At 38.2% G+C, this 16,122-nt stretch overlaps 3 protein-coding genes across 4 annotated transcripts in view; 2 read left to right on the plus strand and 1 right to left on the minus strand.

Moving 5' to 3' along the window:
• The window catches only part of LOC132094302 (gastrula zinc finger protein XlCGF17.1-like), a 216,357-nt gene that overhangs the window by 177,573 nt on the left and 22,662 nt on the right, over positions 1-16,122 (plus strand). The window lies entirely within an intron of this gene.
• The window catches only part of LOC132159925 (gastrula zinc finger protein XlCGF57.1-like), a 486,703-nt gene that overhangs the window by 126,717 nt on the left and 343,864 nt on the right, over positions 1-16,122 (minus strand). The window lies entirely within an intron of this gene.
• The window catches only part of LOC132158455 (gastrula zinc finger protein XlCGF57.1-like), a 102,348-nt gene that overhangs the window by 82,246 nt on the left and 3,980 nt on the right, over positions 1-16,122 (plus strand). The window contains exon 1 of one of the 2 annotated variants that reach the window (XM_059567994.1): positions 4,511-4,927. The exons of the other annotated variant lie outside the window; for it this stretch is intronic. Within the exon in view, the coding sequence (XP_059423977.1) occupies positions 4,798-4,927 (130 nt within the window). The 5' untranslated portion in view covers positions 4,511-4,797. Of the gene's footprint in view, positions 1-4,510; positions 4,928-16,122 lie in introns of those variants that run through there. 2 annotated transcript variants of the gene reach the window in all.

A 16,122-nucleotide genomic window follows, 5' to 3' on the forward strand; every position in this document is an offset into this window, starting at 1 on the left:
GGACAAATTAACTTTTAAACCTTAAACTAGCAGTACACATCACTTTCTGAGTGAAGTGCGCGATGTCATTTTGTAACGGTCAGTTTCCAGCGGATGAACATGGTGGAAAAGGTAAGCGCCATAAATCTACTTTAAATTCATAGATTTTAACTGATATAACGTTAAATGCCATAAAAAAGGAGTAGTGTTTTGTATTTTTGTAGGTTTTCTAATTCAATTTAATAAATAAATGCTCTGTTTGGTTAATTAGCTCAAAAACAGTCTCAGAGGTGGTCTAAGGTAACGTTAACTGTTAAAATCTCTAATATAACGTTACCTGTTTTCAATTATTTGAAATTTAACACGATAAACTATACAGTATTCACTTTCTAATTCTTAAAATTTTAACCGTAGTAACGTTAATTAGTTAGTTTGTTTGAATGCCTGCCGCTTGAGCTTGATGATGCTCATGCTAGCCATGTTATGAACTTGAATATAAACCGCTGTATAAAATTCAACGTTAATTAGACCGAGGCTGCTGGAATCATGTTGAGTGTATGTGGGATTAATAATTTCCGTTTTTCTCCCTCAAGTGGAGTATAGATGGGTTTCAAGAACTGGTACAAATTTGGTTCCTGACTTGTTCGGTACTGAAAAAATGTATATAAGCTACAGGATCAATAGTGCTGCTATCAGTATTCTTGTAAAGTTGATTCATTACCCTTTAGACACAACCACATATCATCCAAATCATCTCCAAGTTGATGGCAGCAAGGATCCAGGATCAAGAGATCATTCTTCATGAAGTCTGTTCCACAGGAAGCAGTTTATCCTGGGTGAAAAACTAAACCTGGTTGTTTCAGCATCACTCAGGCAAGACTAAATACATTTAAACTGATTTCAGTTGGTTATGTGTTTCAGGTCATCCTGACCATTCTGCTGTCCTGGATGTAAGGCCATGCTGGAACTGCATTTCTCATGGTTGAAAGATTTGTGCAGCGGTATCCAGACATATAACGCCTCATTCACACTAGGCATCAACGCCTCTCATTTACTTTGAATGGAGTGACGTCAAGCATGGCGAAATTTATTGTGGGTCCGTTGCTCGTGGCAGAAGTTGAAAACTTTTCAAGCGCCAATCCAGCCATCCTCCAGTCAGAACGCCTTATGCAAACTGGAAAGAACCATAATAAATATCATTAATAATTCGCTCTGGAACCTATACAAGAATGCAATTTTCCCTGAATATCCAAAATATTGCATATTTGACATTGATTTTATATAGGCCTAACAGTTCAACAAAAAAAAGGTAGCCTAATATTAAGTGTACATTTTAAAAGAAGCCTACATTGTAAACACACTATTTTCCATATTATATTTTTATATATTTTTATATTTTACAATGAAATAATAGTTCCAAGGAAATCCGCAACAGAACGTGCGTCTCAAAACAATAGCGGTGTTCCATCATAAAACATGACATACAATTAATACGTTTGTGCGGCATTTTAAATCCCTCCGAAATCATATTTACTCTGATAAATATATTAATTTTAAGTAATCATTCAATAAAGAGATCCATAAACGAGCGAGTCACACAAAAAATTATTCTGTGAGCGTGTAACTCTCTGTGGTAGACAAGTGAAAGTGTGCTGGAGAAAAGCGTGCAGATCAGAGGCGCGCAGTAAATGAAGATTAAACAAACCCACTAATTTATGATTTTTGTTATCACTCTACACTTAACCCTGGCTTAATATTATAATTTAAATCGTGTTTTGATTTATCTATTTTCTGTGTTTTAATTAATGCTGCATTAAACGATTTTCAGCGCTCTGTTCCTGTTATACATTGACTTTTATGTTCCAATGATTTATTTTAATCATATTTTGTCTAAAATGAGTCCCATATTAATAAGATATTGCTTAAATTGTATATTTAGGTCTTCTTTATCACTTAAACTGGGATAATAGAAATTACTATTTTGTATTTTATACACCTTTTCATTGATATATGCATTCAATTTTATTATGTCCTCAGTGCAAAGTTCCACAAGAAATATAAACCATAAAATTTGTTTGAATTATGTTATAGACTAGGCTAAACTGCCTCTAATCATGCACATTAATCATGAAAATATAGGGGTTTTTTTTTTCTTCAATTACTGTGTCTCTGAAGTCATTTTCCACCCTGTTAGTACTTTCTTACCTTCCAAAACCAACTGCATTTTCATTGAGACCAATTTATAGAAGTGACAATTTATTTTTCCCACTGGAAACCGAGGTAAGCTTTAACTCTCATGCCTAACTTTTGTTTATTTTTAGTTTTTGCTTGTCCCACCCTTAAAGTTCCACCCTGTTAGGCTATATTATGGAGAATGTTTGTCCTGTCAAAATAATTTACAATCCTTTTACAGGAAATTCTAATAGAATAAATAGTATTAAGTGTATATAGCAAATAACTCTCTCTCTCTCTCTCTCTCTCTCTCTCTCTCTCTATATATATATATATATATATATATATATATATATATAAAAGATACTGTCCAAGAACCCCTTAAGCTCCCAAGTCACTGGTACAGAACTTGATCTTGGAGGTAAAAAAATAATGCATCACTGTCCATTACTCTTCCTTCTTGTGATGGTTTTTGTGTTTGTTTGTTAATCTAGTTAATCCAAATGATTTATAACATCTTTATTTTTAATCAAATATAAATAAAAAAATATTTATTATGTCTGTCCTCTCTAATTTGTAATTATCTCTCTAGCCATCTGAACAGATAATCTTTTTGCCACCATGATTGATTGTGACAAGGAACCACATAGCTAATTTTTGTGCCCCTCACCCAAAGGAAATCTGGATTATTAATTTATTTATTTCATATATTTATTTTTTGGAACGATATTATATAGGTGAAATCCACACATTACAGATGGGAAACCATGCAGGACAATGACGGAAAGCTTGTTCACCATTAACGAAGCTGTTAACACTGGTGTTCCAGCCTGTAATACTCCATTTCACCCTGTTATGCTCCTTTCCACCCTGTTAGACAAGTATTTTTTTTTTAAATAATAATTTGACAGCAACGTTATATGTTTGGCATACTTTTGTCTTATTTTGTGAGGTGAGGAGCACTAACAGCACATATATGTTTTTGAGCTTTTCTTTATTTTATTTACAACCCTATTGGCACAAATTGGCACAAAATGTACCTGTTCTTAACAATTAAGACATTATATTAAATTATTATATATTAAATATATTAAAATAATAATAATAATAATAATATGGCATAAGGGACATATACTATCCAAGAACAGCTCATTAATGTTTAACCTTTTCAACCTTTTCATTGGAAAGATAGTTTTATAGGCACCATAAAGGAACGTTCTGTATAAGTAATTTTTAAGTTATTTAAAAACCTAACCACCCTGCAATGTTCTGGGAACGTTATTTTATGGTTACAAAAAATACAAGCTAAAAAGAATGTTCCCCTAAGGTTAGTATTTGGTCTCCATGTAAAAAAAAAACTGAAACCAAAAACTAACATTAGAGGAACGTTCTTTGTTTGCTGGAAAAAATACTGCAAAATCTAATGTGTAGTCTCTTTAACTCACTGGCATGCATTGTATGCAAATATACATTTCTTCTCCCTCTTCCTGTTTCGTTGATTTTCACATCTCCATAATGGTTTTCTCTGCTGTTTGTGCAGGTGGTTCCACAAAATGGACACTGAATCCAACAGCACTGACACACCCAGGTCTGCATATTTTGCATGTCTAAGAGAATGAACTTTGTTCTGATTTAAATGATCCCTGCACCATGTTCATTGCTCCCTGCTCACTTCTCACTGAGCAAATCTATGACTTTTTGCCTGGTGGTTAGAGAATTTGGATCCTAACCCTAGGGTTGTGGGTTTGAGTGTCGGGCCGGCAATACCACGACTTTGCCCTTGAGCATACATTGCTGCCCACTGCTCCGGGTGTGTGTTCACGGTTTGTGTGTGTTCACTGCTGTGTGTTTGTGCACTTCGGATGGGTTAAATGCAGAGCACAAATTCTGAGTATGGGTCACCATATTTGGCTGAATGTCACTTCACTTTTTCACATTCATTAAGATTCATTTTTTGGTTGTATCTGTACTTTACTTTAATTTTTGTGTTTCAATCAACTTTACATTTTTATTCAAAATATCCTTGTAAACACTGTAGGTTATGTGTTAAGTCCCAGATGGACACATAATCGAAGGATGTTGTTTTTCATGCTAAACCTGTTTAAATTATGAGTGTTTTATTTTTAATTATTAGGCATTATTAGCATTGCCGCGTTTTTTCATTGATCTTTCTTTCTATATTTACATGCTGCAACGTTGTGTGATTTTCAGTTAAATATTTCACTAATAATTAGCTCGTTTTTCTCCTCTACTTTTTACTCGGGAAGATTTATTTATTTGTGCAGATCGGCTTTTTGTAATGAATAAGAAGATGAAGAAAACAGCACACATTAAACACACGCACCGAGTAATACATTTCCTCCTCTCGTCGCTTCTCTCTCCAGTCCAGCGTTTGGCGCTAAACACAGACTCTGTTTGCCAAACACCTTTAAACCACTGAGGAAGAAGATTAGTTTCACCGCGCTCTCTGTTGTTTTGTAGGGATGTTAATCGGTTAGAATTGTTTCTGTAAGTACAACAATTCCGCTTTTGAAACAGGTCAATAAATACCTGTAATTTTATCCACATAGTCTTTACGTTTTGAAGCAAGCAGGAATATCTGGAGGAGTAACGTGAACAACTGAACTGAGATCTGCTGCTGTGAAGATGGAGTGTGTTAAAGAGGAGAAGACGAGTGAACCAGAAACCTGGAGAATAAAACACGAGGAACCAGAAACCTGGAGAATAAAACATGAGGAACCAGAAACCCGGAGAATAAAACAAGAGGAACAAGGAGGTTTGTGTTTATTCTTCATCTAGACTAGAGTTTTTCCTAGGGCTGCTCGATTATGGCAAAAATCATAATCACGATAATTTTGTAATGCTTATTTTAACATGAGTGCCATATGCCAAAAAGTTTATGTTAGTAATTTATTTAAAGAAAGTGATAAAATATATATATATAAATATAATCAGATAGGAGTTTAAATGTCAATTAAAAACATTTTTAACATTATAATTAACTTTCTTTCATTATTTACGCTATCTGCAGCATTAATTAGAAGAAGTGTTGGAAAATGTTTATGGTAACATACAGCATTGAACCATAAAATTACATGATTTACAGTTCAGGTATATATTTTTATTTATTTATTTTTTAAACACTTATGGAACAGCATTTCAGCCTTTAGACCATTTTTATTGAAAATGAAAAATCCAGCATATAACCCATACAGAAGTCAAATAGATTGAAATATATTAATAATAAATAGATTTATGTATATTTAAATATCTTAAATTAAAATGGAATAAAATATATTTTGAAATATAGACGGTTTCATCGGGCGCATGCGCCTGGACCTAAGTTAACTTCCGGTCTGTGTTGTGTATATCGGTCTGGCTGCGGTGCCTTCTACAAACACAGTTAAAGTCAAGGTGATAAGTAGACTTAAGTTGGGCTCAGGTGGTTGTGCTGCGGGATGTGTTTCCCATACATTTATTTATTTTTGGAGACTCACCACAATTTTAAAACTGATCGATTTTCAAAAAGGCTTTGTTGAATAAACACGAGTAACGTTATGTACTGCACGTTTAGTAATAATAATTCCTTACATTTATATGTTTAAATATCAAAACGAGGCACAGGTGTTTTTATATCGCTGTATTTCTGAAGGAAGACTTGCATGTTATATGCCTGATAAAGCAGCGTGTGAGCGTACCAGCTCTGCTTTGTTTACAACTGTTACTGGGGAAACCTCTATTTCTCGCGCTTTATGTCTATGCTTTAAAACATCTCCTATTGGAAAAGAATGAATTTGCATTTTCATTAAGTCCGTCTGATCCACGCAGCAAAATTTTGTTTGTTATCAAAAAATATCTACTCTAGAGGGACTTGGGCCCGGTTCCCCAAAACGTTCTTATCGCTAAGTAGTTTTTAACCTATTCCTTAACCTCTCTCTTAACCTTATGGCACGGTTCCCGAAACGTTCGTACGCTAAGTATATCTTCTGTAAGTCACACTTTCGTAAGGTTGGTCTGGACTAGAGCTGAAACAACGAATCGATTTAATCGATAAAAATCGATTATTAAAATAGTTGTTAACTAATTTAGTCATCGATTCGTTGCTAAATAACTTTTATTTGCCGTAAGCGGCTCATTTCGTGCATATTTCAAATCTGCGGTGACCAAAGTGTGGCAGTAATGAGCCACCGGAGGTTTTACTCAGCCAGTACAACAGAAGTAGCGAATAGCCAATAGCTGGCCTCGTTTTATGTCACGTGCTTCCCGAACAGCGTCTCTGCAGCATTCAGCAGGATGTGGGAGACTGGGAGTACTTTACTTTGAGCCTTCAAAACAGAAGAGTAACCTGTAAACTCTGCACTACTGAACTGTTTAAGGGGACGTTCACATATCGCGTCTTTTGCGCGCTCAAGTTCGTTATTTCCAACACCGCACCGCATCGAGTTAAAAACATCTCAACTTTTCAGAATGCTGCAAGCGCATCGCGGGTCATGTGACAAGAACTAACCAATCAGCTTCATCCTTTCCCGTAACAACGTTAAAAGCTCAGTCAAGATGAAAGGAACAGCTGATCATAGTTGTATATGGATTTCCATTTTGAAATAAATTTAGTAGCAGAGCTACTGCAAGCGATTTTTGAGCTGCAAATCCATTTATCCTTTGCTGAAATTTCCGCGTCTTCAAGGAGAGAGCACGTCATGGTTGCTTATCAAAGGCAGACGCCTCAGGGGCGCTTCTGCACGAGCGCTTTGGAAAGAAGGAGAAAGCGGCGCGCCTAGCGTTTTCCACGCGTTTTTAGGCACGATATGTGAACGGCCCCTAAGACTTTTATTTGTACAGATTCTCCAGTACAAAGTTGTTTGCAAATGTTTAGTCGTAAAAGCTGATAACATTGCTTTTTAACAGTTAACATTTAAAGCTTTACAAACATGTTCTGTTATCAGTTTGTCGTTTACCAGTTCAAAATTCAGTCGTGCAGCCTAATTATGACTGAATGAGAGAGGTAAATGTTTAAAGATATTTGAAATGCACTTTTTTTCTAAGTATTCACTCCTCTTTTTCACACAGCAGGTTTTTTTGTGTGTGACTGTCCAATTTTTTTTTCTGGACAACCTTCTGATGGATTTTACTTTAAATTGTGAGTTCCATTTAGGTTTCATGCCACTGGCACTTTATTCGAAGGATTGTTTACAATTTCACAGCATAAGCTATAAAGCTGTTTCCCAGTAAATAATAAAATACAATACACTGCAATTTTATTCTGTTTTATCCTTATTCTTCGTGAAAATATGTTCTGAAAGATTCCTTAATAAGCTTCGTTCAGGGTGTTAAACTACTTTAGGAGCTCTAAGGACTGCCATGGTGAAAACATTATTTTAAATCTCCTTGTGAAATTTGTGAGAACGGGTCAGTGTTCTGATTGCAGAAGAGTTCGACAAAGGATTACTAACACAATAAAACAACTCCAGGTATATTTTTGATTAGGATATGACAGTGCAAAATGGTTAAAATCTCTTAAATCGATTAATCGTAAAAATAATCGACAGATTAATCGATTATCAAAATAATCGTTAGTTGCAGCCCTAGTCTGGACCATTCGTAGCTCTCTCTTAGCGTTGTTTGAGCTCAAGACGCTAGTCTCCGCCACTGTGCAGCAGTCTTTAGACATCAGCGCAGCGCAGTACAAGTCAAACTATGGTGCCGGCAACGGAGCCGTTTAGTCCATGTAAATTTTTTTATTCGGCAAAACTTAAGCCCTTTTGACATTTTGCCTGACGTGGCTATATTCAAAAAGTTTCGCCTCCCAAGACAACTCATTATGGAGCTGCTGGACCTTCTCAGACCTGCGCTTGCCAGGCAAACGCGCCGGAATTTCGCTTTAAGCCCTGAAGTCCAGCTGCTTGCAGCGCTAAGGTTTTTTGCTACAGGGAGTTTCATCGAGGTCGTGGGAGAGGGCTACGGACTAAGCAAGACCTCTGTGTGGAGGTGCGTCCACACTGTCACCAACGCCCTTCTGCGCCATGCCGGAGATTACATCCGGCTGCCGGCAACACGTCAGGAGATCCAGGAGGTGCACCAGGGCTGTCATGCCATTGCTGGCATCCCCAGAGTCTTGGGCCTGGTGGATGGCACACTCATCCCTATCGCCAATCCATCAGTGCTTGATCAGACGTACATATCGCGAAAGGGATACGCGGCCATAAACGTCCAGGTTATAGTGGACCATAGGGGTGTGATCTCTGACCTGGTGGCAAGGTGGCCAGGCAGCACCCACGACAGTTTTGTCTGGGCCAATTCTGCCGTGGGTGAACAAGCAGAGAGAGAGGGGTTTGGTCAGAGCCTGTTCCTCGGGGATAGTGGATACCCTCTGAGAACATACCTATTCACACCTCTGACCAACCCACAGACTCGGGCTGAAAGAGCCTACAATGCTGCACACGTTCGCACGCGCAACGTTGTCGAGTGTGCAATTGGAATCTGGAAGCTGCGCTTTTGGTGCCTGCACAAGTCGGCAGGAGGACTGCGCATGAAGCCTCACAGCTCTTGCGTAGTTACGGTGGCAACGGCAATACTCCATAACATGGCTGTGCGTGGAGGCGCACCTATTCCGGAGGGGGAGGAGGAGGAGGAGGAGGAGGAGGAGGTGGAAGTGGAAGTGGATGAGGAGGAAGATGGAGAGGGAGAAGTTGAGGTCCTTTATCCTCCACAGAGGGCTGCCCTGCACGCTGCCGGGGTTGAGGCAAGGCAGCTTTTGATTGCAAACGTTTTTGTTTGACTTATATTTACTTTTTCGGAATAACTTGCTGAGCTATCATTAGCCATCATCCATGATTGAATGGATTTTTCTTTTGATTCGTATTATGATGGAATTTTTAGTTTTCTGAAAAAATAAACTTGAGTTTCAAACCTTGCATCCATTAAATGTTCTGTGTGTGATTTGAATTCTGTACTGTTATCACGTTAGAATTTCGGAGTCAAAAGTTATTATATGCCCAAATTACCACGTCACATTGCTGATTCATCTTCATTCATTTATATTACAGATAATGTACATTACAAACTAATGTCTTTACGCAACCTCTTCAAACGAGTCTTTATATCTGAATGTACAATTAGATTGACACTGCTTAATTTTACTTGTGGATAAATAAGGATAAATAATCTCATAGATAGAGCAAGATTTGATGCATAGGTTTCCAATGGCATTAGATAATCAGTTGTTGACTCATTAAGGATGACAGAATGACAAAATCTTGTTGATGATACATTTTTAATGAAAATGCGCATACAAACAGGGACACGGTCACTGGTGTGACTGTTGCTCAGCATCTATAAAAGACAAACACATACCAAAATCAGATTAGGAACTGTGAGGAAAGGATAGGATCATCAAAATCTATAAACCAAGAACAACTGGCTCACCTTCAGCTGGCAGCAAGATTGGGACGGAGATTGAGGGCCTGTTGAATTGCGCCTCTGCTAGGGCATGCTGCTGCTTGGCCAGTTCCAGCTTGGCTCTCTTCAGCTCCAGAGACTGCCGAGCGAGCTCATTTCCTTCGGTCAACTGGCACCGAATGTCCTTCAACACGACCAAATTCTCCTTTTCAAGGTTCACCAACTCTTCGCTACACCGACATGGTGAGATTATGGAGCGATGTCGTGGTGTCGTGTAGCGAAGTCCAGGCGAACTTGCACCCGCACCTGTCCTCGCTCGGTCTCTACGGATAGCAGAACCTCTCACCTTCACCTGGCTTGAAAAATCATGCCATTTTTTCCTGACGTCCTGCCAGGACCTTGGTGTGCCTGATCCGCAAGCAGCCATCTTCCTTTCTATGTCGCTCCATAACTCTTTTTTTGTTGCGGTTGCACAAGTTATTCCGAAAGCTGGAAAACAGTGTCACCTTGTGCAAGCTCACCTCGTCCAGCAAAACATCAAGCTCCTCTGACGAGAAGCTTGGTGCCCTTTTTTTTCGTTGCTTCCCCACCATATTCTGTTTCTAACTCTCTCTCTATATGTTCATTGTAGATAGGTTGCTTTTTATTGAAAAAATTAACCAATGGCAATCAATACCGCATTGAACAGAAGTAACTGCAGCTGCTTGCAAATCAATACTGATTGTAAAGTACTTTACCATTAATATAAAAGTGTATTACATAATTTTTATAAGTCGTTAAACCCATGTCAAGAAGCGGCACAAGTGGCACAACGGGATAAGGAGGGTGGATGATTAGCGAGGGATACCCGGTTCGTCTACCCGTCACAACATATCGTGTGAACATATTACTGACCCTTTGATAATTTAATTTAAAGTCTATATTTTACTGATAACTTAAACTGTTAAAATAAATGTTACTGTAATAATCTGAGGAATGTTTCATTTGCATAGAACGTGTTGTCTTTCTTAACGCTGTATTGCACCTTTGCGTAAAGTGGAAAATCGATTCATGAGCAATCGATGCCAACTAATTCAGCACCCTGACTTTGGACAGCGCTCTTGTAACGTCGGACGTAAGAGGCAGCGTGCTAAGAAGCTTCCTAAGGGACACTTCGGGGAACACACTTAGAAACATCAACAACTTTAATAAGATATATCTTTCGAGGTCTTAGCGCGCTAAGAGTGAACGTTATCGGGGAACCGGGCCTGGGCTGTTGTTATTGATTCTATTTGGAAGTCTACCGGAAGTTAAGTTAGGTCCACAAAAGCGCGCATGCGCAGTAACGTTTGTTTGTGTTGTTGCCGTTGAAACCGTCAATATTTTAAATATATGTCAATTAGATTTTAGCCACTTTTTAATATTTTAAACCTATTATAAATATATGAATATATATATTGGAAATATTTAAATATATTTATTTCCTTTACATGTAAATACATCTAGATATCAGACTGTAAATCTATTATTTGCAATATATGTCTATATATTAATTTGCAATATTTGTTAATATTTTTAAGTAAACTTTAACATGTTTTTTATAGAAAATATTCCTGTCTACTCAAACTTTATGTAAAATTAAATCTCCACACATGTAAATGTTTTCATTTTAATATATTCTTGAATAATGAATAATATATTGGCGGGAAGAGCCAATATACCGAATATTACCATAAAAAAAGTTGTGTATTGTTTGGGTTTATGTGCCATGTTTACGCCACAACATGCCCCGGGCCCCCCAATCCGCTACGCCACTATGTACATTTTTTTATATGTAAGTAATGTTGTCCAGTAACTTTTATTTAAGCATTATTTTATTTATTTGTAAGGTTGCTTTGTTTTTTTTATTTTTTTTTTTTATAGTGACGTGACATTCAGCCAGGTGACCCATACTCAGAATTCGTGCTCTGCATTTAACCCATCTGAAGTGCACACACACTGTGAACACACACCCAGAGCAGTGGGCAGCTATTTATGCTGCTGTGCCCGGGGAGCAGTTGGGGGTTCGGTGCCTTGCTCAAGGGCACCCAAGTCTTGGTATTGAAGGTGGAGAGAGAACTGTACATGCACTCCCCCCACCTACAATTCCAGCTGGCCCGAGACTCGAACTCACAACCTTTCGATTGCAAGTCCAACTCTCTAACCATTTGGCCACGACTTCTCGACTTTGATTTATGTTGAAGTGATTAAGCCTTTTAGTGGGGAGACGTTTTTGGTTATCAGGCTCTCAAATTATGTAAAAATTTGGATTTAGATTTATCGGCCAACATATCGGTTATCGGCTTTCATATTTAAGTAATTATCGGTTATCATGCATCCCTATAAATTGTTAGAAATATTTAGATTTTGAATAAATGCTGATCTTTTAAACTTTATTCATCCTAGAATCCTTAAAAAGTATTGCAGTTTCCAAACAATTTTTGGCAGCACAACTGTTGCCAGCATTGATAATTCTAATAATAAATCTAATAATGTTGTGATTTGCTAAAACACTTCTAGAGCACATCTGAACATCCCGCCCCTCAAGCTCAGAATGTGCTCTGGTAGTAATGTAAACAATGACATCCTCTTTAATGCTTATCAATTTGTTCCCGATTGAGACACAGACAATATTAATGAAAAGGATCGCACTGAACCTGTGCAAGCACAGCTCTTAATGGTATGTTTGTTTGTTGTCGTCTCATAGTTTTAGATACGCTGTTGTTTGTAAATGCTACTGCTATTGTTAGCTTTCAATTCAATTCAAGTTTATTTGTATAGCGCTTTTTACAATACAAATCGTTACAAAGCAACTTTACAGAAAATTATGTTTCTACAATATTTAGTAGTAGCTAGTAGTTTGTGCACGTTTGACAGGATTTTAGAAAAATAAAAATAATAATAATAATACAAGACGTAGTCAGCTAGATGATGAACTATCAATATTATTAATTAATAGTAATTATATGATGCAGTCACACATGTAGCAATAATTGTTAGTTCTGTTTGTTGATTCAAGGTTAGGATCATCTGGGGTCCTCTGAGGGTCAGCATTATCTCTTCTCAGGTGTTCTGGATCCAGACTGGAGCTTGTGTAAATCCTAGTTACCACGGGATGTAAATCCCGTGGCAAAACATAGAAACAAAATAGAGACATCATTAGCATAGCTGCTGATCCAACAAAGTAAAATTAGTTTAACCCAAGCTAAAGAATAAAAATGCAGATGCAACTACACTCACAATTTAAGAGATACATTATTCGAATGCTTGGCGAAAGAGATGCGTTTTTAATCTAGATTTAAACAGAGAGAGTGTGTCTGAACCCCGAACATTATCAGGAAGGCTATTCCAGAGTTTGGGAGCCAAATGTGAAAAAGCTCTACCTCCTTTAGTGGACTTTGCTATCCTAGGAACTACCAAAAGTCCAGCGTTTTGTGACCTTAGGGTGCGTGATGGGTTGTAGCGTGGTAGAAGGCTAGTTAGGTACGCAGGAGCTAAACCATTTAGGGCCTTATAGGTAAGTAATAATAATTTGTAACTGATACGGAACTTAATAGGTAGCCAGTGCAGAGACTGTAAAATTGGGGTAATATGATCATATTTTCTTGACCTGGTAAGGACTGTAGCTGCTGCATTTTGGACTACCTGTAGCTTGTTTATTGACGAAGCAGGACAACCACCTAGGAGTGCATTACAATAGTCCAGTCTAGGGGTCATGAAAGCATGAACTAGCTTTTCTGCATCAGAAACAGATAACATGTTTCGTAGCTTGGCAATGTTTCTAAGATGGAAGAATGCCGTTTTTGTAACATTGGAAATATGATTTTCAAAAGACAAATTGCTGTCCAATATAACACCCAGATTTCTGACTGTAGAGGAAGTAACAGTACATCCGTCTAGTTGCAGATTGTAATCTACAAGATTCTGTGTGTTGTTTTTTGGTCCAATAATTAATATCTCTGTCTTATCCGAATTTAATTGGAGAAAATTATTTGTCATCCAATCTTTTACATTTTTAACACACTCTGTTAGCTTAGATAATTGGGAGGTTTCATCTGGTCTCGTTGAGATATATAGCTGAGTATCATCAGCATAACAGTGGAAGCTAATTCCGTATTTTCTAATAATATTACCAAGGGGCAACATGTATATTGAAAATAGAAGGGGACCTAGGACGGATCCTTGTGGCACTCCATATTTTACTGATGATAAATGAGATGACACCCCATTTAAGTAAACAAAATGGTAGCGATCGGACAGGTAGGATCTAAACCATCTTAGAGCCTGCCCTTGAATACCTGTATAGTTTTGTAATCGATCTATGAGTATGTCATGATCTATGGTGTCGAACGCGGCACTAAGATCAAGTAAGACTAGAAATGAGATGCAGCCTTGATCTGACGCAAGAAGCAGGTCATTTGTAATTTTAACAAGTGCAGTTTCTGTGCTATGGTGGGGTCTAAAACCTGACTGAAATTCTTCATACAGATCATTTTTATGCAGGAAGGTGCTCAGTTGAGCAGACACAACTTTTTTTTTAAATTTTAGACGTAAATGGAAGATTTGAAATAGGCCTATAATTTGCCAGTACACTAGGATCTAGTTTTGGTTTCTTAAGAAGAGGCTTGATAACCGCCAGCTTGAATGGTTTTGGGACGTGACCTAAAGATAACGACGAGTTAATGATATTGAGAAGCGGTTCTTCGGCTATAGGTAACAGCTCTTTTAGTAATTTAGTGGGTACAGGATCTAATAAACATGTTGTTGGTTTAGATACAGTGATAAGTTTATTTAGCTCTTCCTGTCCTATATTTGTAAAGCACTGCAGTTTATCTTTGGGTGCGATGGATGAAACTGAAGTCTAACACGCTGTAGAATCTACATTCGCTATTGTATTTCTAATGTTATCTATTTTATCAGTAAAGAAATTCATAAAGTCATTACTATTTAACGTTGGTGGAATATTTGAATCAGGTGGCGTCTGGTAATTTGTTAATTTAGCCACTTTGCTAAATAAAAACCTTGGATTGTTTTGGTTATTTTCTATGAGTTTGTGGATATGCTCTGCCCTAGCAGTTTTTAGAGCCTGTCTATATTTGGACATACTGTTTTTCCATGCAATTTTAAAAACTTCCAAGTTAGTTTTTCTCCATTTGCGTTCAAGACTACGAGTTACTTTCTTGAGAGAGTGAGTATTACTGTTATACCATGGCACAGTACGTTTTTCTCTAACCTTTTTCAATTTGATGGGGGCAACAGCTTCTAATGTATTAGAGAAAATAGTGCCCATGTTGTCAGTAATTTCGTCTAATTCATGTGTATTTTTGGAATTCTGGAATTCTGTATACGGCCCTGGTGGTCTATACACAGTAGCCAGAGCAAGAGATACATTAGACTTCTTTTGCATGTCTGACAGTGTAACATTTAGCAGAAGTATTTCAAAAGAGTTAAACCTGTATCCTGTTTTCTGGGTAACATTGAGAATATCACTATATATTGTTGCAACACCTCCGCCATGACCAGTCTGACGGGGCTCATGCTTATAACAGTAGTTCGGTGGAGTAGACTCATTTAGACCAAAATAATCATTTGGTTTTAGCCAGGTTTCAGTCAAGCAGAGTACATCAAAACTATTTTCTGTGCTCATTTCATTTACAATAACTGCTTTGGGTGTGAGTGATCTAATATTTATGAGCCCAAACTTTAAAAATTGTTTTTTGTTCATTTACTTTACATTTTTCTGGTTTAATTACGATAAGATTTTTTCTAGATCCTACATTATATTTTGACCTTTTATCATTTAAGCGGGTGGAACAAAACTCATCATAATAGTTATTAGAGAATTGTCTTACTAGTCACATGGAGCGAAGTGTCCTGGAGATGTTGTCAGAGAGCAGCTCTGCTCCGATTCTGCTGGGGTGTAATCCATCAGCGTGAAACAGCCTAGGACGCTCCCAGAAAAGATTCCAGTTATTAACAAATAGCAGTTTCTGTTCTTTACACCATGACAACAACCATTCATTTAAAGCAAAAAGTCTACTGAACCTTTCGTGTCCTCGTCGATACGTGGGCAGTGGTCCTGACACGACGATCGTCGCCGCGGGCGTCGTGCTGCGAACCGTCTCGATCAGGCTGCTGAAGTCTCTCTTCAGCGTCTCCGTCTGCCGCAGCGTGGTGTCGTTAACCCCGGCGTGAAGCACGACCGCTCTGGGGCTCTCGTCGGCCTTCAGGATCGCGGGTATCTGCGCAGAAACATCGAGAACACGAGCACCAGGCAAACAATGAGTGTGCACTTTACCTTCGGCTAACGTAGCACTTACGTGTCGGACGATGGAGTCTCCGATGATCACAGCGTCGCGTCCTGTCTCACGGAGGGGAGCGAAACGGTTCCGGATGGAGATGTCGAAGGCAGGAGGGGGAGAAGTCGTCGCCCGGGACCCGGCTCGCGTCCTCCGCTGTGGATGCACCCAGGGTCCGTGGTGTCCCGGCGTCGCAGTAAAGGACATCTGGGAAGATCGCGTCCTGGGTGCACCGGGCCTGTGCAGAGAAACACAAGGA

This window comes from Carassius carassius, chromosome 1 (genome assembly GCF_963082965.1).
Source record: "Carassius carassius chromosome 1, fCarCar2.1, whole genome shotgun sequence".
NCBI lineage: Eukaryota > Metazoa > Chordata > Actinopteri > Cypriniformes > Cyprinidae > Carassius > Carassius carassius.